A 27528-nucleotide genomic window follows, 5' to 3' on the forward strand; every position below is an offset into this window, starting at 1 on the left:
TGAGATCATTGGCCGTTTCCTGCTAATGTTTTTTTTAGGCATTTTCTGCTAATGGGTTGAAACCTAGCCAAATCCATTGCAAATGAGTTATCTTCTTTAACCCAATCCAATAATTCAACTAAATAATTTACTCTAACCCGCCTATAGATAATGGGTTAAACTCATTACATACACCCATGTAATACATATGGAAGAATCGTGTTCACTGAGTGAATTCGCTACCATGTTTTGACTTTAAAATTTTTACAAAATTAATTATCTTTTAGAAATGAGTAAGAATGATTATCTGCTAATTTGTGTGTAACAGTATAGCTATATCCATGTGTGGGTCCCACTTTAAAAGCCATATCTTAAAATTAAAATGTCATGCTTATACCTTAAACTTTTCACAAAAATGATTGCCTTTTTTAGAAATGAGTAATGTCGGCGTTTCGGACCCGGGGGTCCCTGGACTGACGAGTAAAATTGTTGTTGTGTGCCCCTGCCTAGATGGGTTGGCGCGGGATGGAACACAAGTGGAGGAATGAGCCTTGTATTATCCTGCACCGGGGTGCTCGTAGTAGGGGTTACAAGCCTTGCGAGAGAGCGAGGGCGAGAGGGAGCGAGTAGCGGAGAGCGAGAGAGAGAGAGGGTCTGGCCCCTACTCGTCTTCTCCCGTCCCTTTGCCGTGCGTACGTATGCTCGTATGTTCGTATGTCCGTCCCACTGTCCTCTCTTTCGTCCCTTTCGTCCCCCCTCTCCCGTAGGGCCCTGGACACCCCCTTTTATAGACGTAAGGAGATGCCCAGCTGTACAATGGGGTGTAGCTGGGAGCTTAACGTGGCTGACAGAGGAGTGCTCTGAGCCCTGTATAGATAACAACGTGGCCGCCGGGGTGATGTCTCAAGTCCTGTAGAGGTAGTATCGTGGTCGTCAGAGAAGTGCCTTGAGCCCTGTAGCAGTACAGCTGTCGGTGCTGTATGGATCCTGCTGACGTCTCCTTGCTTCCGTAGGGGGCTTGAGAACCACCAACGTCATGGCTGCATGCGGGAAACCACCATCGCCTCTTACCGGGGTAAGCTGGATGAGACGCCGGTCTTATTCCTTCGTAGCCTGAGCTAGCTAGGAGTAGGGTAATGATGCATCCCTTGTGGCGCGGTTGATCCGAGCCTGAGGTCGGGCGAGACGGCGACTCCTCCGAGGCCGAGGCTAGGGCCGAGACCCAGGGTCGGGCGAGGACGCGACTCTTCCCGAGGCCGAGGCCGAGCCCTGGGGTCGGGCGAGGCGGAGCTTCCTATTGCGTCCGAGGCTGAACTCGACCATTGTCGATTTTCGCCTGGGTGGTTGGCACAGCAGCCGGAGCGGGGTGGGCGGCGCTGTTTTCCTGTCAGATTGGTCAGTGAAAGGGCGAAGTGATTGCGGTCACTTTGACCTTGCCGACTGAGGCGCGCGTGTCAAGATAAGGTGTCAGGCGACCCCAGCATTAAATGCGCATGCAACACGGTCGGCTGGTAAGGCGATTTGGCCAAAGTCGCTTGCACGGCAAGGCTTGCCTTTGGCTGAGCCGAGGGTGCGCTCACTGCCTGAGGAGACCCTCGGGCGAGGCGCGAACTCGTCCGGGACCACTGTTCCGTCCGAGGCCAGGCTCAGACGAGGCGAGGCCGAGTCCCTTGGTAGATGAAGCCTTGACTTTGACTCGAATTATGAGCCTTCATGGTTTGCTCTGAAGGTGCTTTTCAGCCATGATTAGGAGTGTTGGGGGTACCCCTAATTTCGGTACCCGACAAGTAAGAATAATATCTACTAATTCGTGTCTAATGATGTAGCTAAATTCATGTCTCGGTCTCACCTTATAAATCGGGTCTTACCTTAAAATTTTCATAAAATTATTTGATTTTTTAGAAATAAGTAAGAACGATAATATAATAATTTATGTGTAACAATATAGTTAGATCCATGTGCGGGTCCCACCTTATAAGTCGGACTTTAAAATTAAAACGCTGTGTTTGCACCTTAAATTTTTCACAAAATTAATTTTTTTTGTAAATGAGTAAAAATGATAATATGCTAATTATTGTGTAACGGCGCAGCTATATCCATGTGTGGGTCTCACCTTATAAGCTAGATCTTAAACTTAAAATATCATGTTCACACCTTAAAATTGTCACAAAATTATTTGTTTTATTTTAAATGAGTGAGAATCATAATCTTTTAATTTTTATGTAACGGTGTAGCTAGATCCATGTGCGGATCCTACTTCAGAAGTCAGACCTTAAAATTAAAACAGCGCATCCACACTTTTAAATTTTTCACGAAATTAACCAGGATTTGCTGGAATTTAGAAATGAGAGTAATTTGATAATTGGTTAAACCGTATGGAATATTTTAAAAAGATTCATACATGGATCATAGTTTAAAAGTTAGGCTCACTTACATATCTAAGTGTGAAGTGAGGGGTATTCCTAAGAATCTATTTGAACTCGCTTCTGAGAAAACCCACACGAACCCACCAATATAGCTCTAAAATCCATTCTCACTCGTCCAAACAACACTTGTATTAATACACACCCATAAAAACTATTACAACCCAATCTATTAGCAGACCTAGCCGTATTGGTCTTCCATGGACGAGGTGTCTTGTTAGACTCAACTCGAGAAGAGTAGGCGACACGGTGTTTGATTTTGATATAACCAGATGGAGAACCATCAAGAGCTGAAGCATCCACCGATATAGTGTCTATCGCATCGATTTTAAGATATGAGGTATTCTATAGGCTTAGGAATCGATCCTAGACAGCGTAGAATGCAACAGTACTAGCATATCCCGACGCATCTATGAATCGAAACAATACATAAATACGACAAGGCCACCGATGATGATAATACACGCAGGAGTTGCAGAGACCATTTAAACCAGCGATTTGGCAGATGCCACACTGAGGTTTACTGAGGAAAGAGGGGCGGTAAAAGGTTTGGTCTCTGATACAGCAACCACATGGAGGTTCCAACTGCAAGGCCAAAGATGACATGCTGATACTTAAGGTCCTGTACCTGGGCTAGGTGGGGTGCAAGTTAGTATTATTAATTGATTAACAGACTTCTCTAGTTACTTTTAATGAAGAATCCAGACAGAATTCAGCTTTTTGAGAGCCACGGTCTATATAGAAAATCCCCTCAAGTATGTGGTTAGGTAACTACTAAATCCTGCGTCTTGCCGCTGTTTATTTCCTTTTTCTTTTCCTGTTTTTGGTTGCTGATGAGTTCGAACACATCACCGTACCCTAATGATATGACCTTGATTATGATTTTGTCAGGGAGAGAGTAGCGCATCAAAACTCTCTACGCTTCGACCGATCGATGTTGTTTAAATTAAAGATCGCCTATGGCTTTACAAAACCTCTATCGACAGATTTTTTTTAATACGTATAATCTTGACTTTGTTGGGTCATGCATGATTGAGACATATACCGATTCCTTTACAGATAGAAAATTCGAAGACGGATTTACCATAGTCATTATATTGTAAGCGACATATATAGACGATCTCCTAATAAAAAAATGAGTCATAATCTCCTCGCGCAAATAAGCTGACTGACCATGATGCATGGTCAGGAGGCTGCCAACTCTCGTCTTAAAACTATGCATCGGTACGTGCTGTAAATTATGTAGTAGTAAGTAGTTAGGGTCAACTAACAACTACACGTAGCAATAGGACAGGCAGTCAGGTCAGGACTTGTGTTTGTCGGCCGCCGGCTGCTTGAAAACATGCAGCAGCGCCGCAGCTGTTTGCACTCCCAACTACCAAAACAAATGTAATTAGGGTTTTTTTTTAATGTGTCTGCACTGATCTGCTGATTTCCTAGTTATTTTACAAATAATATACATCGCTGACGATGCCTGCTGATTCACAAATTTCAGTGGCCTCGGAGACTCGGTTTGCATGTATTAGATGCCGATTTTGATTCGACGCAAGTATAGATGGCTAATAAGCACGAGACTCGCGAGCCCGGTATGAAACCCGCTATTTGGGCTCGGTCCAAGCCCGACACGGCTCGGTTCTATGCGGGTCCGGGTCGATCCGGCACAAATAAGCGGGCCGGACTCGGACATGAAATTAGGCACGGTGGGCTAGCCCGGCACGACCCGTTTACCTCTAATCTCGTTAAGACTGTTTTTACACTAAAACGTGCTTACCGGCCCGTATAACCCGCTTTTCGGCCCGTTTTTTCGTGCTAAACGGGCCGGCCGCTGCGGGTCGGGCTCGGACAGGAAATTAAGCCCATATGTTTAGATAGTCCGGTCCGGTTTTCTAACCTGGCGGGCCGGGCGGCCCATTTGGCCATCTCTAGACGCAAGTGGGCCGAGCCGCGGATGGCACATGCCCCCAAAATTTTGGGGCCTTTTTTTTGAGTTTTCTGGTAAATTACCAGAGCAAAAAAACTTGATGTTTTTTTTGCAAAATAAACTGAAAAATCTTAGCTTTAGAATAGATAAAATAAGAAGATAAGGATATAAAATATGAAAGAGCATAATTTAGGTTAATTTTTATCACCTCCTAGTTAACAAATAAAATCTGGCTGCTGCCTGTGGCTGTACTAGCACTGAACAAAACAACCCTGGCCATGTGTTCTGTGTGCCATCGTCCATGGATCGATCAATGCATGCATGCAGCCATCTGCTTCCATGATGCTTCCATGCGTACAATCCAGATTATTGCCCGATTAGTAGCGTCTAATTAAATAATGATCACATGCACGCAATGCAATGCAAGCACAGCACAGCGTAGCGTGCATAGCCTGGATTAGATTCCTATATGCATGTTCGGTTGTTCCATTCATCAGCCAGTCGACTCTCTACAGGCTGATCAACAAGCTAAGTGAATACAGAGTGCTTGGATGCCCTGATTTTGAAGCCAAGATATGCGAGTTTTAAAAAAGCAACGATGCCAAGCCATGGGCTATTTATTTTCTTCACCCTTTTGGAAGCACATAAATCTATACTATACTTAAAACATCAGTTTCAACGGTCGTCTCGCATCATTTTTTTACAAATAACCTCTCACAGCTATTTTAAATTAACCTGATGTATGCCTATAGATAGCCAAACGGTGGGCCGACACGGGCTAGACGTCCACGGGCCATAACTCTGGCCCAAGCACGTCATAACGACCTGCTAATTGTGTCGGGCCAACCCGTTAGCTCGTCGGCCCATTTAATTAAATCAGCGTAAAATGTTAAAAAACGGTGTAGAAGGTGGGGTTCGAAACCCATGCCATGATGGAAGAAGGACGAGAGACACTAGGTGAAGCTATCTAACCAGTAAAACATCATGCTCAGATGTTTTAATATTGAATATAAATTGTATATATGTATATACGTTTTTTTAAAATAAAAAATATAATCGTGTCGGGCCGGGCCACCACCACGGGCCGAGGCTACAGCCCAAGCACAGCACGACGTTATTGTCTTTTGCAAGCATTAGGTCATTTCTGAGACCACATTGGCGCAATCGACTCAATGGTGTTTGAGGTTGCTGAATTGGATAGAGCAACAATGATTTGTCACACTAACAGTAAAATGAAAAGATATTTGTTGGTTTTAAATGTTAGTAATTGCTACGAAGTAGCATAATTTATATGGAGCGCATCCAGTTTTTATTAATGTCTGACTTTAGCAATCACTCCATATTTTGATCTATCTTTTTTTATAAGTTTGAGTTCATGTGACTTATTTTAGAAACTTGAGGTCACAAACTTTCTCTTATTTGGTCTCTGTATAGTGGAATTATGTCATTTTATAATCTATGCTCGTTCAGTCAGTCGCTGTGAACTCTCTTCTAATCGCTCACTGTCGGGGACCATAATTAGCTAGGGGGTACCCTCAAGGCTCCTAATTCTCAGCTGGTAACCCCCATCAGCATAAAGCTGCAAAGGCCTGATGGGTGCGATTAAGTCAGGGATCGGTCCATTCGAGGGACTCGATCACGCCTCGCCCGAGCCTAGCCTCGGACAAGGGCAGCCGACCCCGGAGGATCTCCGCCTCGCCCGAGGTCCCCCTCCAGCGGCTAACGTATTTCCGGCTCGCCCGAGGCACTGTCTTCGCCAAGAAGCAACCCTGACCAAATCGCCGCGCCGACCGACCAAATCGCAAGAGCATTTAATGCAAAAGTGGCCTGACGCCTTTATCCTGACGCGCGCCCTTCAGCCGACAGAGCCGAAGTGACCGCCGTCACTTCGCCGCTCCACTGACCGGCCTGACAGAAAGACAGTGCCGCCTGCGCCGCTCCGACTGCGGTGCCACTTGACAGAGTGAGGCTGACAGGCAGTTAGGCCCGGCCGCAGGCACCATAGGAAGCTCCGCTTCGCCCGACCCAGGGCTCGGACTCGGGCTAAGTCCCGGAAGACGGCGAACTCCGCTCCGCCCGACCCAGGGCTCGGACTCGGGCTAAGTCCCGGAAGACGGCGAACTCCGCTCCGCCCGACCCAGGGCTCGGACTCGGGCTAAGCCCCGGAAGACGGCGAACTCCGCTTCGCCCGACCAGGGGCTGGGACTCGGGCTAAGTCCTGGAAGACGGCGAACTCCGCTCCGCCCGACCCAGGGCTCGGACTTGGGCTCAGCTCCAGAAGACGACGAACTCCGCTTCGCCCGACCCCAGGGCTCGGACTCCGCCCTGGCCTCAGCCGACGGTCTCCGCCTCGCCCGACCCAGGGGCTCGGACTCGACCTCGGCCACGGAAGACAGGCTCGACCTCGGCTTCGGAGGAGCTTCCACATCGCCCAACCTAGGGCGCAGACCAGCCACGTCAACAGGAGGCGCCATCATCACCCTACCCCAAGCTGACTCGGGCCACGGGGAACAAGACCGGCGTCCCATCTGGCTCGCTCCGCCAGATAGGCAATGATGGCGCCCCGCATACTCTGTGACGACGGCGGCTCTCAGCCCCCTTACGGAAGCAAGAGGACGTCAACAAGGACTCAACAGCTCCGACAGCTGTCCCTCCGCCAGGCTCCAGCGCTCCTCCGACGGCCACGACATCACACCAGCTGGGTGTCAAAATCTCTCTGACTGCCACAACGGCATGTACTTAGGGCGCTAGCTCTCCTCCGCTAGACACGTAGCATTCTACTACACCCCCATTGTACACCTGGATCCTCTCCTTACGCCTATAAAAGGAAGGACCAGGGCCCTCTTAGAGAGGGTTGGCCGCGCAGGGACGAGGACGAGACAGACGCTCGCTGAGGCCGCTCGCTCCCTCTCCCGTGTGGACGCTTGTAACCCTCTACTGCAAGCGCACCCGACCTGGGCGCGAGACGAACACGAAGGCCGCGAGATTTCCACCTCTCTCACGCCCATCTCCGGCCACCTCACTTCCCCCTTCGCGCTCGGCCTCGCGCCGACCCATCTGGGCTGGAGCACGCGGCGACATTTCACTCGTCGGTTTAGGGACCCCCGGTCTCGAAACGCCGACACTCACTTTATTAGTTGTGTTATACCAAGACATTGGATGGAGTAAACAATAACATCAGTTAACCAAATCAAAAAATATTATACGGAGAGTGGAGACAATTAATAAAAAAAATTGAATTTTTTTATAGTTTACATGAATATATTGTAAACCATCGGAACGCACGAGCAACGACTAGTTTTGCTTAGAGGGTGACCGAACTTCTACTTTTACGACACGGTTCATCGAAATGGCCCTTTGCTTGGCATGATTCTTTAAAGTCGATCAAAAGTTAATTGTAATCTTACTTCCTTTCTGGAGATATGTCATATATCTCTATATCTAGCGTTAATAATATATTTGTTTACAATTTTGGTCACTTTTTTCTTTTAAAAATAAGAGTTATATAATAAAGCTGAAACCGCATAGGAGTACTATGCAACGAATGAGATAGAAAGAAATGGACTTTTACTATTATTATAAGTGTATATAAATAGATACCGGCAGCGGGATCCAACGAGCAGAGGAGCGACTGGTGCGGACGGACGGACAGACAGACAGGCAGGCACCGCGCGCGCTTGTCCGCGCGGCGGGACCGAGCGCGAGCGCGCCGGCCTTGCAATTCATTCCAGAATCAACCACGATGGGCGGCCGAGGTGGCGGGGAGGAGGAGGAGGGGGTGGTGGACGGCGGCCGGCATCATCTGCGGCATGAGCAAAGGCTGAACGTCTTCGGCGGGGAGGAGGACGACAGGGACGAGGGGTGGCGGCGGTGGTCGGTGCTGGTGGCGACGGTGTGGATCCAGGCGCTGACGGGGACCAACTTCGACTTCTCGGCCTACTCGTCGGCGCTCAAGTCGTCGCTGGGCGTCTCGCAGGAGGCGCTCAACTGCCTGGCCACGGCGTCGGACCTGGGCAAGGCGCTGGGGTGGTCGTCGGGCCTGGCGCTGCTCCACATGCCGCTCCACGCCGTGCTCATGCTGTCCGCCGCGATGGGGCTCGCCGCCTACGCCGCGCAGTACTACTGCCTCGTGTTCGCCGGCGGCGCTGATGCGGGAGCGTCGTCGTCCGTGGCCGTCCCCTACCCTCTGGTACGTACGTGCGCGTCGTCGTCGCTTTGCGTTGCTTCTTGCTTGACGGCGTTAATTTGTTTGTATTATGTAATGGTATTCTCGTTTGCTACGCTACCCCTGCGCTAGGTGCCGCGACGGCGTGTCTAGCTCTAGCTCATGTTAAATTCGATCGTTGTTGAGCCGAACAAATAAGTAAATAAAAGATTTGCTAAAATTCATTTGTCTGAATTTTAGTTTCGGTTCAGACGATGCTCGGTTGGTTATTGCGCATATTTCATATTAGAATTGTAGTTTTATAGCTTTAGCTCGTTGCAATTTCGATAAGCATAAATAATGCATAATAATTTATTTTAAATTTCCAAAACAAAAAACCGTTAGACAAAAGGGTAATTCCGCTAAAATCTGATTAAAGTTGGCACAAAGACAATTATAGTTTACAATGGTTTCTGCATTCAGGAACAAAATGATATACCATGGTACAAAGACAAACCAAAAGAACAATTGATTTGTTTTAGTTGACGTTGATAGTATAATAATATTGTTTCAAATCATCTTTTTTTAAAAAAATCAGACACCAAACAATTTCTTTAAAAAAATCCAAACAAAGGACCGAGCTTAAATGACGTGACATGAGATGGGGACACTATAATAAATCAGCGGAGTATCCAGCAAAAAGTTAAGAACATTCATCATCAACAAACCAACCAACAGAAACTCTGAATTGGATGTCATCTGCAACCGGCTGAACTCTGCTTTCCTCCTACCAGTCTGCCCCTTCTCTGCTTTTGACTGCTAGATGAGTGACCCACCTGCACACCAAATATCTTGTTCGTTGATAGGTGTGCCCAATTAATCCTAAAAAACAGCGACCACATATTATTCCAACGCAGCAAAAGATACCAGTCTGCCATCACAACGACAAACACACATCGCAATCACAATCAGCTAGATACCACAACATCGGCATCCTCACCGGCCTACGGCATGCCGTTCCAGTCTCACAAGTCACAGCTGCATCATCCAGCCACTACAAAACTAGCCTTCTTTTGACACCTTCCTTCAAGAAGCAGCACGGAGGAATATATGACATTACAGCACACAAATTAGAATCACGCTGCCGTTACGTATCCCCAGATGCATGATTATGTACAATGCATTCCATATTAGACAACCTCTAGCAGCAAGCAAGCAACCTGTCTTTATTCTTTTGACAAACTGATTGCAAGCACTATCCTCAAACAGATTTAAGTCAAGATAAAAAAAAAAGACAACAGAGGTTCAACTGTCAAGACAACAACATGCAACTTACTTATATCGAACTTAATTGTCTGACCAAACTCCTCTGATTCACATGTTGCCCCCCCTGCAGGTGTTCTTGTTCTGCTTGATAGCAGGGTGCAGCATCTGCTGGTTCAACACAGTCTGCTTTGTTCTCTGCATCCGCAGCTTCTCTGCGAGCAGCCGCTCCCTAGCCCTCTCCCTCTCCATAAGCTTCAACGGGCTCAGCGCTGCCTTCTACACTCTCTTTGCCAACGCGCTCTCCCCTTTCTCCCCAGCTGTCTACCTCCTCCTCAATGCAATCCTCCCTCTCGCCGTCTCTGTCCTTGCACTCCCAGCGATCCTCCTCTGCCACAAAAATGAGGGCCACATCCAAAGTGCGCCCGGGCATGACGGCCGCGTCTTCCTCGGCCTCTACATCCTCGCATTCATCACCGGCATATATCTGGTGGTCTTTGGATCTTTCACCGCAACCAGCTCTACTGCGTGGGTCATCCTCACAGGTGCCATGGTCCTCCTCGCCCTTCCTCTCATCATCCCTGCCTGCTCCAGTTGCTCAGATGGCCCTGACCCTGCATATGATGACCCACATAAGCCACTCCTCATCAGTCAGATGGAGTCCAATGCCATGATGCAAAAGCCAAAGGAGAACCAGGTGCAGGTCAAGGGCCGCCTGGCGACGCTCGGTGAAGAACACAGTGCAAAGAAGCTCATTCGGTGTGTGGACTTCTGGCTCTACTACACAGCCTACTTCTGTGGAGCCACTGTTGGCCTGGTATACAGCAACAACTTGGGTCAGATTGCTCAGTCATTGCACCAGCAGTCACAGCTCACCATGCTCCTTGCCGTCTACTCATCCTGCTCCTTCTTCGGCCGTCTTCTCTCTGCACTACCTGACCTCCTTCACAGGTATCTGTTTTGCTTTATATGCATACATATATATCATCATATCTCATGCTTCCTAACTAAAATTTGTCCACAGGAAGGTGTCACTTGCTCGCACAGGGTGGCTTGCTGCTGCATTGGTCCCCATGCCAATGGCCTTTTTCCTTATGTGGAACAAACAAGATGGAAGCACCCTGGTAGCAGGAACAGCGCTAATTGGCCTAAGCTCAGGGTTCATCTTTGCTGCAGCAGTGTCAGTGACCTCGGAGCTCTTTGGACCAAATAGCGTTGGGGTGAATCACAACATCCTTATCACCAATATCCCGCTTGGCTCACTCCTCTATGGGCAGATTGCTGCCATGGTATACGATGCAAATGGCCAAAAGATGACAGTAGTGGATAACCGCACTGGCATTGTTGACACCATGACTGTGTGCATAGGGGTGAAGTGCTACTCAACCACCTTCGTCGTGTGGGCTTGCATCACATTTCTGGGGTTAGCATCAAGCATAGTTCTATTCATAAGAACAAAGCCAGCTTATGCCACTGCTGCTAGTCGGTCAAGTTGTAAGCACCTTCACCAAGTTTCCAGTTAAAGTAGTTGACAGAGAAACTTACTGTTGTAATCACCGCTAGCTTGTATAAAATTTTGGTTAGTTGATAGTTCTAGCTGAAACGGGTTACAAAAAATATGTGAAAATGAGTAGCTTGTACAAAAAGGATCCCATTCATATTACTTCATCTGAGGGTTACAGCTGGAGGATGTGAATGCAAATACTTGACAGGACGAGACCAAGATGGAACAGTAATTAACAGCTTTATAGCTGAAATGTTAAAGTACAGAACGAACACTCCGTTTACCCAGGATAGCATGAAATCAGTTTAGAGTTAGACTGTTGTTGCCAGTGGAATGGAGTTGTGTGCCAAATGCTCCATAATTACTGTTTTTTATGTAACACTTATAATGATTACAGCATGCAGGACTTCAGGATTGAATCTGACTAGCATTTCAGCTTTCTGCCTAAAATTAAATGTGAAAACTTCTCCTTCAGTCTGTGCCAAGGAGGCACTAATGCTTCAAATAGGGGTGTCATAAGTTGTTCAAGCACCACAAAATCACACAGCCAGTTTCTAAATTTTACAAGAACGCCTGGGGCGTACTACTCAGGTGAGCCATAGCTGAAAAAGCTTTAAGTGAGCAATCCACAGAGCATTCAATTATTGTAGAGAAAAGAATACAACTTCCACCCATTCCTATACCCATAATTTGCTGTTTTAATGTTAATATATCATACAAGAAATCAGTCTTATTTTACAAATTTTCCCCTTAGATTATTATTTTTGCTCCAGCGGAAAAAAACACACAACCTGTAACCGTTTCACATAGCCCTTCAGCGCCTTCTGGAGGGTACCGTCTAGGCATCCAGCACTTTTAGGGAAGTACATAAAAAAATGTAGATTGTTCACCAAATGCAGAAGATTGACACTAATAGTACCTCATTCATGGGTCTACGGATGGGGGGGCACAGACACTCGACAAGACACATAAATCTTGACTACTTCTGTTGTTCTTGTTCATCATGCTTGCGCCATGGATTGAGAGCTTCTCTCATTGCTTGGGCCTCTGGACTGCTTTCCCAAGCTCGTTTTTCTGACTCCAAGACAGTTACCTTCTCGTCTGTAGCATAGAACCATAGAGAAAAATATGTTAAAAGAGAGGCATTCTGATGCGACGGTGAAAATGGAGAAAACTAAATGAACTCGACACGATGAATGGTACTAGGTAGCTTGTCTTGAACTATTTATGTGGCCACCAAAGTATCAAATGTTTGGATTGTTATTGACGAGAAGATGCACTGATCAGCCCGGTTTTTATAGTTATTTGAGGTAATTTAGTAGCACTTATAACTTCCCTATGATTTAGTCATTCAAGATATGATGTTTAATGCTAGATTTAGGTACTGAGTTTGGATGACAGAAAAAGTGCAAATGCCAATTGGAACCAGGAGAATACAGAATTGCAATGGCGCAGCTGAACATTTCCCAATCTGACTAAAGGTGCCTACAGACCCCAAAAAAATGGAGACTAAGGCCTTGTTTGTTTCCCCATTAGATTATATAAGTTGGATTGTGGTAGAAAGATAGAAGGGTAAAATATCACTTTGAGATTACAAATAAGCTAAAATAAGCTATTTAATACTAGCTTATTTGTGGTCACAATGTGATATTTTACTCTTCTACCTTCCACCATAATCCAACTTATATAATCTAGGAGTAAAACAAACCCACCCTAAATATATGGGAAATTTGGATCCATACCATTAAAAGATCACCACTTTGGATCCATACCATTACTATCTCACTTACATGTGGGTCCACATCAGTCAATGACATGTGGGGTCCATGGTATATATCTAAAGTTTGGATCTTTTAATGGTATAGATCCAATTGTTCCTAAATATATTGCTCTCACATGAACCGCACATAATTCGTCCAAGTGTAATCATTATTAGAAATCTCAAAGAAACAACAAGGGGTAGGATTGGATGCTGAGCAGGTAGGGGGTGAGCGGAGAAAGAAGCGTACAGAAGCCCGTGTGGATCATGAAGAGCTCCATGGCGGCGCCAATGGAGGCCCCTACCGCCGCGATCTTCAGGTACCAACCCGCGAATCTCATAATAAGTCTCTCCCCAAGCAAATCCTCAGAGGCAGGGGAGGCAGAGGCAGCCGGAGCGAGCTGAGGCGACGGCGGCGGCGGCGGCGGCTTTGATGAGCTTGTCGAGCGAAAGGCCCATGGAGTGGAAGCCAAATCCTGACCGTTGAAGCCAAACGAATATGATCAGTAGGATCAATTCGTTTCCTTTGCCGCCCAAACAAAATGGGACTCACGGCCCACCGAGCCCAAAAGGCAGGCCCGCATCGCGTTCGATTTCCAACCAATCACACTCCGACCACTGTGACTGTGACCACACGGCCGCGCGCCCATGGCGGCGACCTCGCCGACGCCGACGCTGGCGAGACCTGCAGCCGCTGCGCACGCCCGAGCCCCGTCCGCGGTTTACAGACGTATATCCTTGACCTCCTGCCGCTGCCACCGCCGTCGCTCTACTCCGTCTCGGTGGAGGAGTCTCCCACGATGCGGTCGCCGTGGTGGGAAGTCGGTCGTCACAGAGGTCACAGACGTCTACCGCGACGGTGTCCAGCACCATCGAGTTGAAGGACCCACAGCCGCAGGTGGAGGTGGTGGAGTCCACGCATCCTCCTCTCGTCGTCTACGACAGCTATGTCGAGCACGACCTCTACGCCTCGATGAAGCCGCCCGTTGATGACCCAGAGAGTGTATGTGCACAATGAATCTAACATCCGAGCCCTCGGTTGATTAGGAGAATCGGTCAGGGATGTTAGCTAGACCGTGATGTCCTTAATCTGAGGGTTTAACATACCCCTATGTTAGACTCTCGTCATGTATTATAAAAAACTAAAAATATTTAAACAATACAATCTACACAAAGAGGTAAAGCGTTAGTGTTAGAAGGTTGAGAGGTTTGATGGCTGTCGAAGCTGAGTAAGTTGATGAAGTTCGTTGGCTGGTGAAGATCACCAGTGACCACTATACTGAAGAACGGTGATTGATATGTCCTGATGATTTCCAATAATCTAGCATTTAATGAAACCCTATGCTAAGATTAATATCTACGGAAATCTGAGTGCCATTACATCAATATTTGTGAAGACCAACAATCCATTGGAGACCATTAATTAATGAAATCTTAAGAGCAAATAGAAAGACGTATGGCGAAGACTAAATGTTTCAAGAGAACCACTAACCGTGTGTTTGGTTGCGCGTAGCTAGGTAGCCTAGCCGCCACCATGCGTTGACCAGGCTCCCATGTGTGTTTGTTTGCCCATATGTAGGTGGCCAGACATGCATGTACAGCTCACATCTTCTCGGGAGCATTTAATGAAACCCTATGCTAAGATTAATATCTATAGAAATCTTAGTGCCATTAGATCAATATTTGTGAAGACCAACAATCCATTGGAGACCATTAACTAATGAAATCTTAAGAGCTGATAGAAAGATAGATATATGGCGAAGACTAACTGTGTGTTTGGTTGCGCGTAGCTGGGTAGCCTGGGCGCTGGCATGTGCCGCGCGTGTTTGTTTGCCCGTGTGCAGGTGACCAGACATGCATGAACCGCGGGAGGCCTTTGCCCTGCATCCGCCGATACGCATGAAACCTCCGTATCTGCGGGAGCAGGCTCGCGTGAGACTGGTTGCACACACGCAGGTATCCAATCAGGTAGTAATTGGTGAAGACCAATATCTGATAGAAGCTCAAGAGGTGTTAGAAAAATATGTGGCGAAGATTGAATGTTTCAAGAGAACCAAGGACTAAATTTTGCAAAATTTAAAGAGGCAAGCTTGTGACAAACGTTGGAAGCTCCGTGGCGCAGCCCATTTCAACTATGGAATCACGGCTCGTCAAATAAAAGCCTCAGATGAAAGGATAATAAAAACTGGATATTTCAGATAGTTGGTTTTACTAAGAGAATTCCAGCTTCGTGAGACATTCAGCTTTTAGGTTCCGGCTTGTCTAGGTGTTTTGCTAGAGAGAAATGTAGCTTCCAGGCTGTGGTGTGCGCCCATCATGTTACCAATCCCATCCCACGACCAAATAGGGAAATAGCCGAGCCGCGCCCACATGTGAGGCCTGTTGGCCTAGCTTCTCCGCACACTCCACGACCGACCTAAAAGGGGCCATTACGCGCATCGGAGCGGTCGGTAGCAAGAGAACGTCGAGATGGGATGGGAGGTGGACGAGGCAAGCAGCATACGAGATGGAAGGTGCGGGCGATGGAGTCACCAAACTAGGAGACCATATCACTACTGAAGAAATTTGGTCCCAGTACCTCTGTGGTCGGACGGACCTGTGTGGTCCGTCTCTTTGGCCATCTCCACAGGACCACGAGTCCATGTGCATGTCTCACACTCCTCGTTCTTCAATCACCAATTCATCATTTGATTTATTTTATTAATTATTCTCGTTCTTCATCTTCATTTTATCATTGAAACACATCGAGGAGCTTTAGACTGCAGACGTGATACATCGTCCGCCTGCGGCCTGCCCCTGTCGGCTGCTGCCTGCTCTCTGACTCCACTAGATCTGCAGTTCTGCACATATTCAGTTGTTCTACATGTTCAGGTAATCAGGTTTGTATATTAAATATTCTAGTTAAGTATTTTTTTACTCCTTAGTAATATAGTAATTATCTGTTATATGTACTATTGTTTTAATTTACAATTGTTTATTATATTATGTCATCAAGATCGAGAAAGTATCCATCAGGTAGTGAGAAGAGAAAAAAAAGGAAAAAAAACAGTTTGATAAATTCATTGGAACATAGCGAGGAGCTTTGGATAAATTTTTGAAGACTAATAATTCTACTGCTTTGAGTAATGGATTGGCAATTGTTGATGTGGAGGAAGAGAGGCTGCCATTGGGAATTCTGAAGAAGAACAAGGAGGAAATGTTGATCCTAATGTTGATGATAACGGTGTAAGTGGCCTTGAGAATTCAACTAATTTATTGGGTGCAACAGAGTCTGCTAATGCTGATGAGCTACCATTTTTTACTTACGATATTTATGATCTAAAAAGTTGAGATAGACTTGATAGTAATGCAAGAGATATGTTAGCTGTGAAAGGGCCCATAAGAGAGGAAGGTCTAGAATTCCCTCCAGATGATGCATCAATGCTTTTTTTTTCTTATGCCCGTTATCATAGAAAATTATGCAATGGGGAGATACATGATAGAAAATGGCCATTTTATTCAAAGAATGATGACAAAGTATTTTGACTCTGTTTTGGATCTTATTAAAGGTATGATATAATACTTTGAGACATACAGAATTGAGGGGTTTTCTAATTCTCTCAATATTGCCAAAGCTATTGCAAAAGATTTGACTGTAGATGCATCATTTTCAGTAAAGCGTCATCCAATGAGGAAGAAACAATTTGACAGTGAATTTAAAGGTGTATTCGGATTTCTATTGAGTTCAAGCACCATGTAGTCATTAAATGACAGTGAATTTGAAGAGTGTTGCACTAAATTTGCAGACACTTTCTTTCACGATGGTTCATCTGATGTTGAGGTACTTGATCTGACTTTTAAATTAAAGATTTTGAAATTCACTTTGCAAGATCACTCATTATGTACTACGAAGATTTTTTAGCATATCAGAAATGTGGGTTGTTATCCTAATGCATGTATTGCTTATCAAATCTTATTCACTGTGCCTGTTATTGTTGCATCCGCTAAAAGATGTTTTTCTAAATAGAACTATTTGAGATCAACACTGAGTCAAAGAGAGGCTGAATGGTCTAGCGATATTATGCATTGAGAAGAAGTTATTGGACGATATCGATAGCATACCGATGTCTCTGTATCAAGGAATATTCGAAGAAACTTTATAAGATGATCCAATATGCCAAGTAAGTTTTTATCATTCTAGTTAATAGTATTTTCAACCCTTTCAACATTTGTTTGTTATTATTGTTATATATGCAAATAAAGATAATATATATATATATATATATATATATATATATATATATATATATATTAGTTAAAAGGGTCTCTATGTAAGTTTTTGCCCAGGCCCTTGAAATCTCAGGAACGGTTCTAACGGTCAGACAGTCCGACCCTGAGTTCGTGGTCTCCTCGCGTGTTTAGGCCCCTAATCTCGCGGAAGTTGTTGGAGAACGTCTAGAAACGGATCTAAATCTCCCTCTATATATTTGATATATTTGAAGAGGTACAATTAATTAAACAACCAACAACCGATCAGACAATAAATATACATTTTAGTAAATATATGTAACTGTGTACATATATGTAAAGATACGCACATACTCCACGGTGACGCACACGCATAACGCCGTAAGGGTGGGACTGTGGGATGCTGGGAGCAGTAAAAACAGCATTTGTTTTTTCTACCCACCACAACCACCTATGCGTATCAGAATCAGTTTCACGATCCCTCCTCATCAACCACACTTCCATTCTCTTCTCAGTTCTCACCGTGCAGGCGTAGTGCGTAGTGTGCAGAGGCCAGGACAGAAAAGAGAGGCAGCGCAGTATCCATCCAACCACGCCGTCTTCCTTCCGCCGCGAGGGCTTCCGCTGCAGCGCGATCGCCGCATTCCACCCTCTTCCTTCCTGGGACAGCAGGGCTTTGGCACTCGACTCCTCCGCCACAGCTCCAACCAAAGCAAAGCGGTTTTCAAGGTACGGACCGTACCACGCAAAAACCCCAACCGCATTTCCCTTCCCCTATGCTTGCTACTACCCCCGCTTTCTTCCTCGCTGGATCCGCGGACCAGCGCAACCCCGTAAAGCTAGTAGTGCCTTCCGTCGAGTCTGACAGGCATGGTCTCGGATCCTTTTTCTGTTCTGTTTTTTTATTCACTCTGCGTCTTCGACGGACGGATAATCGATCATGCTCCAGCGCTTGTTACTGATGATCAGATTGGTTCGTGTGCTGATGATGCGAGGGCATGATTTTCCCTCATACTCCTACCCGATAACGCGATGTAGCCTTCAGCCATCTATGCACTTATGCAGGGCATTGATTCTGAAAGAAAAAAGATCGTCAACAGAACGGGCTCCCTTTTGAACGGAGGGGGAGGGGGGTTTCGTTTCGTTTCGTTTCCCTTCCCCGAGTAAAACATCGAGTCGGTTCCTCCCGCGCGTCACCCGCTTCATTGATTTCGCATGTGTCGTCTTTGCCCAATCACTATTGCCTTCATGTACATCTGGCTTGCTCAGTGCCTTCATTAATTTCGCGCTGTGGTCCCACTATCCAAATTCGTTTTTGCATTATTATTATCATCACTAACTTGTGCACAATGGTCAATGGATCACTCCCAAAACATTTTGCACCGCCATTTAAAAAATAAATAAAGCCTCGGACTCTCGGTAAGGGTCATCTGTTCACTTTGATATCTGGATATACGTACCTCATTATGTGGCTATGTTTTCTGTTGTGATTTACTTACGATGGATCAGAGGAAACAAGTCTGAAACACATACTACTACGCAGCAAGTGAGAGTAGCTGACTCAAATGATATGAAAGTACCAAATTGTAATATGTTATTTCAGTATTTGCGTTACTGTCATTTGATATTTGCTTTCGTGTTTAGAAAACATAAACAGTTCTGGTTCCTGAAGAACGTTACGTTTTCTTGACTCATGCATCAACATGCAACTGGACAGTGCAGTACATTTATTCCTTTCCTTTTGTTTCTCAGCTTGCCAGTGTCAGTGCAATGGTGACTAGCAAATCCTCGTGGAGCCAGGTTGTAAAAAATACCAGGCCGACAAACCTGTCCGTTGCTGCAAGAAACCTCCAACCACAGGACCTTGGAGCCGTGATATTTGGTTGCACAAACAGTACCATTCAAGAGTGTCACTCACGGCAACTTTTTGGTATGCTCTTGATTTCTCTTGATCACGACCTTTGTTTTAACAAAACTAGGCTACCCCTTAAATGCATTTGTTTATTTATCCTGTGATGGGGTATATCATTCCATGCCTCCCGAAGCATATCTATTAGATAAAAACACAATTTGTTGCAACTATTTCTAGATTAGAGAGAGTTGCGTCTCTCTACCGTGATTCGCGGTGGGTTAGTTGTAGATTACGATCCTATCTATGTATATCCCTATCTTCTCTCTTCTCTGTAACCGCATATATCAGCAATATATAAACATCGGCCGTGACCCCTAAAGGGCATCGAGCCAAGTCAATTAACATGGTATCAGAGTCAAGGGCTTAATCACTCGATCCATGTCCATTGTTAATTTGTTATATCCTCCTCCCCTATTGTCGTCTCAACTGTCGCGCCGTCCATCATGTCCACCACCACTGTTCCCCTCCACCACGTTGTCACCATCAAGCTCAACAAAAACAACTTCTTGCTATGGCTATGGCGTGCGCAGCTGCTTCCATACCTACGGAGCTCCAAGCTTATCGGATACCTTGATGGTGCCCTCGTCGCACCGGCGACACAAATCGCGGCGGCCACACAGACTGGCGCTGAGCTGGTTCCCAATCCTGCCTATGAGCAATGGTACAATACCGATCAGCATCTCCTGAGCGGACTCCTCTCGTCGATGACTGAAGAGATGCTTCACGACGTCCTGGATGCCAAGACGTCAAATGTATTCAAGAGCGTCTCCTTGATAGAAAGATAAATGTATTCAATCTGATTGGGGTGGAGAATATAAAAAAATACACAACACTTTCTTCTGCTCCATGGGTATTGCCCATCGCGTCTCATGTCCTCACACACACCAGCAAAACGGCTTGGCCGAACGGAAACATCGACATATTGTAGAGACCGAGCTTGCTCTTTTAGCTCATGCACATGTTCCCATTAAATTTTGGGATGCCGCTTTTCGCACCGCCACCTATATAATAAATCGCATGCCTACTCATGTCATCGATAATACTAGCCCTTTAGAGCGTCTTTTCACACTTCTCCAAATTATTCTATGTTGTGTGTCTTTGGATGTGCTTGTTGGCCTCATCTTCGGCCCTGCAACAAGCATAAGCTATCCTTCTGATCTAAGGAGTGTGTGTTCTTGGGCTATAGCTCACTCCATAAGGGGTACAAATGTCTTGATCCCAATTCTGGCCGCATCTATATTTCAAGAGACGTTGTTTTTGATGAGAATGTTTTTCCCTTCCAGCGTTTGTCCTATGATCCTAACACTCCATTACGTAATCAATATTTTGTTGAGCTATGATCCTATGCGTGTTCGTTTGCCTATTGTTTCTTTGGATGCAACAGATCCGACGCAATCCTTGGTGCCAGTACCATCTCCCACTCAAACGGAAGAGCCTCAGGATTCAGCGGACAATCATCCTGCGCCTTGTCCGTCATTAGTGGACGCCAATCCATCTACCTACACTCCGACTGGGACGGCACCACCTGGTGTCCCAGCAGATTTGGTCCCTGCTTCTAGTTCGGAGGAGCATGCAATACTGGCACCTGTGTCTCACCCTGCTGAACACCCGTACAACACCAAACTTCGGCACAATATTCGCAAGCCCAAGCAACGCACAGATGGCACTGTTACATACTCTGTGGTACGGTCCTCTGATTTAGCTCCTACTCACATTGTTGCTCTTAATGATCCTCTTTGGAGACGGACTATGGATGATGAGTATTGTGCTCTCATTAAAAATGCTACTTGGCACCTTGTTCCTCCTCGACCTAGCTTGAATGTGGTCGATTGCAAATGGGTCTTCAAAATAAAGCCTAAAACTGATGGCTCGGTTGATCGCTATAAGGTTCGACTGGTTGCTAGAGGATTCAAGCAGCAATATGGTGTGGATTATGATGACACCTTCAGTCCAGTTGTAAAGCTCACTACAATTCGACTTCTTCTATCATTGTCTATCTCTTGTGGTTGGGTTATTTGGCAAATCGATATTCAAATGCCTTCCTTCACGGTTTTCTTGATGAAGACGTCTATATGAAGCAACCATCTGATTTTGAGGATTCCGCTCATCCAGAGTATATTTGCAAGCTTGATAAGTCACTGTATGGCCTCAAACAAGCTCCTCGTGCATGGTTCTCTCGCCTAAGCACTACATTACTTGCCCTGGGTTTTTCGACCTCAAAAGCAGATATATCTCTGTTTCTTTTTAACAAATGTGGCATCAAGTTCTATTTTCTTATATATGTTGGCGATATAATCATCATTAGTTCCTCTTCAGTGGCCATTGATCGCTTGCTTGGGCAACTCAGAGATAATTTCGCGGTACAAGATCTTGGACCCCTGAGCTATTTTTTGGGTGTTGAAGTACATCATCATATCGACGGTCTCACCTTAACACAACACAAGTACATTCATGATCTTCTTTCCCGGACTAATATGCTTGTTGCTAGTGTTGTTGTTACACCGATGGTGCCCGCTGAAAAGATTACTCTAACAGATGGAGAACCTTTATCACCAGATAACTCCATTCGGTATAGGAGTGTTGTGGGGGCACTTCAATATCTATCGCTGACTCAACCAGATAATTCGTTCTCGGTAAATTGTGTTTGTCAATATATGGCCGCCCCTACTTCAGTGAATTGGATTGCAGTTAAACACATTCTTCGTTATCTCCAGGACACAATTGATTATGGCTTGCGTTTTATCAAGACTGAATCATTGTTACTTAGCGCCTTTTCAGATGCAGATTGGGCTGGTAATTTGGATGATCGACGTAATTTGGGCTGGTAGGTACACTGTCTTTCTTGGGGGCAACCTTATTTTCTGGAGTCCTCGCAAGCAAGCTACAGTGTCCCGGTCAAGTACCGAAGCTAAATATAAATTCGTCGCTGATGCCACGACAAAGATCATCTGGCTTTAGGTTCTTCTTCGCGAAATTGGCATTTCTCTTCCATGACCATCGAGCCTATGGTGTGATAACATAGGCGCTACATATCTCACGGCAAAACCAGTTTTTAGCATGTGGAGATTGATTATCGTTTTATCCGAGAGCGTCTTGCCATGAAACAGCTTGAGGTACGTACCATATCGTCGAAGGATCAAGTGGCCGACATCATGACAAAGACGCTTCCTACTCCGGCATTCAAGCATTTCAGAAACAATCTGAACTTATTTCCACGACGTCCAGATTGAGGGGGTATTAGATGAAAACGCAATTTGTTACGTCTATTCCTAGATTAGAGAGAGAGTTGTGTCTCTCTACCGTGATTCACGGTGGGTTAGTTGTGGATTACGATCTCATCCATGTATATCCCTATCTTCCCTCTTCTCTGTAACCGCATATATTAGCAATATATAAACACCGTCCGTGACCCCTAGAGGGCATCGAGCCAAGCCAATTAACAATATCAACTTGTTGAGCGATCCACTGACTTAGTTAACATTCGTGACATGTTTCAGGCTTGCCAAAAACACATATTTCATATGTACGAAACATTAAGGAAGGACTACCTCTCTTCCTCTTCAATTATGATGATCGAAGATTGTATGGTATTTACGAAGCTTCAGGGAATGGAAAATTCTGTCCTGAATCAAATGCATGGTCACAAGATAGCAAGGGCAAAACAAGCTATCCTGCCCAGGTACAATCCCTTGTGTCTGTACTTTGAATGCCATCTTATTTTTCAGTCTCAGTAAAATGGCTTCTATATTCACGCCCTTTTATTTGTTTAGGTTGCAATGCGGGTAAAGGTGTGGTGTTTTCCGCTAGCAGAGAATCAGTTCAGAAATGCAATTATAGCCAATTACTACCAGAAAATTCCCGGTGTCCCTGGCCAGAAGCTTCATTTTTTCAAGTTTGAATTGGATCATGCTCAAACACGTGTTTTGATGGATATGTTTACTCCTTCTCCTTCTCCCAACAGTTTCTGGACGCCCCCTGCTGCAGCACCAGCTGACGAGCATGCGAAAGAATTAGTGTTGTCACCTGGATGGGCACCAGAGTGTGAAGGGAACAATAACCTCAAATCAGAAAAGGTTGTCAAGTCATATGCAGACATAGTGAAGAAGAACACATTTGTGGAAGTTGGGACAAGAGATGTGGATGTGGAACATGCAGGCTCAGGTGATGAATCTTCTGGTGGTTTCGATGAACTGGATTGTCAGTACACACCAACAGAGAGGGAGGACTACGCTCTATCAGATAGGGTGGTTCAAGTGCAACAACAGTACCCTGATAAGCAGGCAGAAGTGCTTAGCTTTGATCGGGTTTTACAAGGGCGCATCACTTTTCCTGGTCAGCAGTGGCATTCTGATTTTTATGCCAATACTACCCAAACTGAGGATAACGATGCATATAGCTGCGAGTATGCCCAAGAGGTCAAATATGCAATTCTGGATGGCAGCTCTAATTTGCCAGAAACCTTAGATTCTGAAGTTGATAAACTGTCCCTGGGGCATTCTGATTTGCTGGTGCAGTTGTTGGACTCTGAATCATGCACAGAAGCTAAGGTTATAACTTTGAACTCAGCTGATATCTGCACCCCAACTTACCATCCTTATTTTGTACTTCAGTTCATCTGTCTATTGCAAAATTTCTCACACTGATTTTGTTTGTGCAGCTGATTGATGCAGTGAAACAGTTATCTGGACGAATAGAGGTGATGGAGAAGAAGCAGGTCTCCTTTTTACGATATAAGCTCATGAAAACATTTGCATCTATTATACTGAACCATGCAATCTTAAGTTTTGGAAATGTTATATGCAAAAAATAAACCAGAAATTGCACTTGGAATAGGTGTTCTGATAGCTTAGCATGAAAATGTAGGAACCAAGAGAATAAGTAAGAAACATTATGTTGAGTAAATCTTTGCACATTATTATATGCTGATACTAGACTGCAGCTGCATGTGTGTAGGATTGGAATAGCTAAATTTTGCATTATAGAATGGCTAATATGTTATGTGGCACTAACAGGGAGAATCCATAAGATGCTTGTAGTGTTTTGGGGGTTCACGGCTACCTAAAGATATGGAAGTAGGGCAGGATGAAATGAAAAATAATTTTCCATTATGCTTCTAAATCAGCCTCACATCTGCTTAGTTTCTAATCAATCTTTCAGCTAGGATACTCTATGATCGATTGTTCGACCTATGTAGTCCACTCTTTCAATATATGGGAAGTAGAGAAAAATGATGCAAACCCAAAGTCTAGGAAAAATCTGATTTCCTGGCAAAAAAGTTTTGGTGGTTAAATCTAATTTATGTTCAATATGCAGGCTTGGTCCAACAAAGAAGTCAAACATCTACAAGGGATGAATGAGAGGTTACTGAAAAGAATTGTTGAACTAAAGGGAACCGTTATGACATTGAATTCTAAAATAGATCCTTTAACCCTAGATGATTCACTTAACCAGTTTGTAGAACAATGTTTGGGTTCAGAAGATGTCATTTATTTAGTTGGTGGTTTTGATGGCTTCTCATCTTTGCCATCACTAGACTCTTTTTCCCCTTCATTGGACATACTAACACCCCTTAAACCAATGGCTGTTGGCAAGTCATATTCCTCAACTGTTGCACTAGAGGGCAAGATATTTGTTCTTGGTGGTGGTGATGGTGCTTGCTGGTTTGATACAGGTTACTACTTGGCTTCTAAGTTTATTTTCCTCTTGAACTATTGTATTGCAATCACTGCCCTGATTCTGCATTTATCTTTTGGATGAAGTTGACTGTTATGACCGAAGCCGTGATGATTGGTCCACATGCCCATCGTTGACTTGTGACAAGGGGAGCCTTGCTGGGGTTAGTGTCAACGGGAGAATCTATGCATTTGGTGGTGGAGATGGAACCAAGTGTTTCTCTGATGTTGAAATGTTTGATCCTGTGCATGGAAAGTGGATAAAGAATCAACCTATGCTGGAAAAGGTATCAGTTTCTACCATTCTTTGTTCTAGAATCTGGAAGCTTTTCTTCTCATAGATTACTGAAGCACATAGTAGTATGTGCGTAGATTTGCCTGACACAAACAACTTGGGGAAATAATAACCATTTACTCATGGAAAACTGTAATTCTGCACTGAAGCTGTGAAGCAAACCAGTTCCTGGTTCCATTTCAATTTCATGTACCCTTTTCGTGAAAATACTTGCTTCAGACACAAATCTCCACATAATATGATTAACTCCTTAGCTTGGCTGACTTTGCACACTATTTTTCAGCGCTTTGCTCTAGCTGGTGTAGCACTAAATGGTGCGATTTATGCTGTTGGTGGCTTCAATGGTGTTCAATATTTGAGGTGCTGTTTTTTTTTCCTGCCTGTACTTAGTACTTTGATTGGTTTAGTTCTGATCTGGTGGAAATACAACAGCTCATAAAACCTCCAAACATGTGGTGGCCTATGGTTTAGTGCAAATCTGAATAAATTGTATTATTTCGTAATTTTTCATTACCCTATTGTCTATTGCTAATGGCAGTGATATTTGAAGTGAGAGGAGGACAAGAAAACTCTTCTGCTAACTGTGTGATGTGTATTGGCAGCTGTGCTGAAAGACTTGATCCTCGGGAGCCTAACTGGAAAATGCTACCAAAGATGAGTGCAGGAAGGGGCTGTCATACACTTACAGTTCTTAATGAGAAGATGTAAGTCACATAACTCTTCACTTTTTATCTTGAAACAATGAACTGAAGATATGTAGGATGCTCCTTTTGAAAAATATATATGCTATATAACATGCCCAGAAAATTAAAGGAGAGGTGTGCATCAGGGTGTATACTATCCTTTGATGACGTATTTATTTTCTTCCAGATTCTCGATTGGTGGATATGACACTAGGGCTAAAGCAATGGTGTCTACTGTTGAGGTGTATGAGCCAAGGATGCCATCGTGGGTGATGGTTGAACCCATGAACTACACCAGAGGATATCATTCTTCAGCTGTGCTCGGTGGCTCAATATTCACCTTTGGTGGGGTGAAAGGTGAAGCAGACACAATCTTGGATGTGGTAAGTAGCAACGCCGATTGTCAAATTTCTAAGCATGTCCATTTGGCTGTCAGTAACTCAAATAAGCTGGAAGCAAGAATCATACATCCAAAGTCTTGCATTTAGCTGCCAGGGCATGGTAGCGAGGCAGTCACTGAACTGTTTTTTTTTGTCAAGGGTCCACCTACATCAACTGCATATGTTGTTTGTTACCATGCCAGTGTCTAGTGCATTTTGTCTGAACAAGTGAACATGATTTTTTTTGGGTTACTTAAGTACCCTGTTTTGGTCCTTGTCTTTTTTTCCTCTATAAAATCGTCAGTACAGCATGTGGTGGCTAACAGTTAAGCATCTGTGTTGTGGCGATTTGTCAGGTGGAACACTACAAGGAAGGGTGTGGCTGGATGACAACGGGATTGAAGTCGATTGGCAGAAGATGCTACTGCTCAGCGATTGTTCTCTGACTGTAACTGCCTTAAAACCAAGTGAGAATGAGGAGACTGATAATAGGTAAAACTAATATATTAATATTAGGTAAAAACTAAGAAGGCTCTTGCTTAGCCTGAACTGACAACACTAGACACGATGGACCTCGTAGTTTCTGAATCGGCGAACTGTAAAACAAACATTGAGCTGTTTGTGTTGTCCGACACTGGATGGTGGGTGGATGCATGCATGAGTGAATCGGTACTGAACTGATGTAGAGATGACACTTCCATGGATGAATATCCAAGTATTTGACTCTGTATGTTGAGCTTTTTCTCTTTCCGGTTCCAGCTTTTTACTAAAGCAGCTTGCCTAAACAAAAAAAGGCACTGTAAATGGACCTGTGACATTTACCTGAATTTGTTTGTCAGGGCGCTTAAGCATGCTTTGCACTTTCTTATTATCTATCAGGGATCTGTAAATGGCTTCTACAATGCAGTCTATGGTAGTTCCTTTTTTTTGTCACCGCATAACATAGAAACAGAGCTTGTCGCTGCTAGATGGGGTCTTGAATTTGTTTAGTGTACGATAGGTGACTTGTCAGTTCAATTCCACAAAAATATATGTTGGTCTGTCTGAGTGATCAACAGAGAAGTTATTCCATATCGGTGGGACCATGTCGTATTAGTATGCCCAGGGAACTGGTAATCCGATGCTTTTCGAAAATACTCCCTCTGTCCACATGAGCATCTTCATCATTAACAATCACAGTTAAAGCACCCGCTTCCCGGTTTCATTTACCACACGCACAGAACATAGTATGGATCTCTAGTAAAGAACAACGCTCTAGAGAATCCCAAGCCCAAGAGAAATCGTGCCCAATCAAATGGGCCAGATTGGAGGTCAGGCGATCCAGCTAATGTTCGGCCCGGCCGACCCACACTCACGAGTCATCCCC

The 27528-nt window shown here is 44.9% G+C and overlaps 3 protein-coding genes across 6 annotated transcripts; 2 read left to right on the forward strand and 1 right to left on the reverse strand.

The window, feature by feature from the left end:
* The first annotated feature begins 7856 nt into the window (after positions 1-7856).
* On the forward strand, positions 7857-11669 carry LOC103651653 (Protein NUCLEAR FUSION DEFECTIVE 4). Its single transcript, XM_008677337.4, has 3 exons — positions 7857-8512; positions 9864-10681; positions 10755-11669. Exons 1-3 carry the CDS (start codon positions 8066-8068, stop codon positions 11251-11253), a joined length of 1764 nt encoding a protein of 587 aa, XP_008675559.1. The 5' UTR covers positions 7857-8065; the 3' UTR covers positions 11254-11669.
* LOC100276710 (uncharacterized) lies at positions 9130-14190 on the reverse strand. Of its 3 annotated transcripts, none has more exons than XR_004856910.1 (3): positions 13244-14190; positions 12154-12335; positions 9130-9303 (listed from the first exon to the last, which is right to left on the reverse strand). XR_004856910.1 is itself a non-coding variant. In NM_001363986.1 (2 exons), the coding sequence occupies exons 1-2, from the start codon at positions 13332-13334 to the stop codon at positions 12214-12216; spliced, it is 213 nt and encodes a 70-aa protein (NP_001350915.1). In that variant the 5' UTR covers positions 13335-13457; the 3' UTR covers positions 11882-12213. The 3 variants fall into 3 exon arrangements, 1 of the variants encoding a protein (NP_001350915.1); XR_004856911.1 differs by having other exon boundaries at positions 9130-9349; NM_001363986.1 differs by lacking the exon at positions 9130-9303 and having other exon boundaries at positions 11882-12335; positions 13244-13457.
* Positions 14191-16694: 2504 nt separating this feature from the next.
* On the forward strand, positions 16695-27013 carry LOC103651655 (uncharacterized). Of its 2 annotated transcripts, XM_020550624.3 has the most exons (12): positions 16695-16813; positions 17000-17153; positions 18973-19150; positions 22630-22811; positions 22903-23679; positions 23790-23846; positions 24446-24803; positions 24892-25091; positions 25383-25459; positions 25702-25803; positions 25970-26165; positions 26519-27013. In XM_020550624.3, the coding sequence occupies exons 3-12, from the start codon at positions 18991-18993 to the stop codon at positions 26606-26608; spliced, it is 2199 nt and encodes a 732-aa protein (XP_020406213.1). In that variant the 5' UTR covers positions 16695-16813; positions 17000-17153; positions 18973-18990; the 3' UTR covers positions 26609-27013. The 2 variants fall into 2 exon arrangements, with proteins under 2 accessions (XP_020406213.1, XP_008675560.1); XM_008677338.3 differs by lacking the exons at positions 16695-16813; positions 17000-17153 and adding an exon at positions 17659-17949.
* The last annotated feature ends 515 nt before the right edge of the window (positions 27014-27528 follow it).

The sequence above is a fragment of the Zea mays genome, chromosome 3 (assembly GCF_902167145.1).
Source record: "Zea mays cultivar B73 chromosome 3, Zm-B73-REFERENCE-NAM-5.0, whole genome shotgun sequence".
In the NCBI taxonomy this organism is placed as follows: Eukaryota; Viridiplantae; Streptophyta; class Magnoliopsida; order Poales; family Poaceae; genus Zea; species Zea mays.

What these genes read in the sequence shown, in the direction of transcription:
- LOC103651655 (XM_008677338.3), top strand. Translation starts at nt 17,674, where the DNA reads ATGCGTATCAGAATCAGTTTCACGATCCCTCCTCATCAACCACACTTC. An exon ending in AGGTGATGGAGAAGAAGCAG is followed by an intron (nt 23,847 to 24,445) that starts GTCTCCTTTTTA and finishes TTCAATATGCAG; the next exon opens with GCTTGGTCCAACAAAGAAGT. An exon ending in ACAGTTCTTAATGAGAAGAT is followed by an intron (nt 25,804 to 25,969) that starts GTAAGTCACATA and finishes ATTTTCTTCCAG; the next exon opens with ATTCTCGATTGGTGGATATG.
- LOC100276710 (NM_001363986.1), bottom strand. Translation starts at nt 13,334, where the DNA reads ATGAGATTCGCGGGTTGGTACCTGAAGATCGCGGCGGTAGGGGCCTCC. An exon ending in CATGATCCACACGGGCTTCT is followed by an intron (nt 12,336 to 13,243) that starts GTACGCTTCTTT and finishes TCTATGCTACAG; the next exon opens with ACGAGAAGGTAACTGTCTTG.
- LOC103651653 (XM_008677337.4), top strand. Translation starts at nt 8,066, where the DNA reads ATGGGCGGCCGAGGTGGCGGGGAGGAGGAGGAGGGGGTGGTGGACGGC. An exon ending in TGGCCGTCCCCTACCCTCTG is followed by an intron (nt 8,513 to 9,863) that starts GTACGTACGTGC and finishes CCCCCCCTGCAG; the next exon opens with GTGTTCTTGTTCTGCTTGAT. An exon ending in CTACCTGACCTCCTTCACAG is followed by an intron (nt 10,682 to 10,754) that starts GTATCTGTTTTG and finishes ATTTGTCCACAG; the next exon opens with GAAGGTGTCACTTGCTCGCA.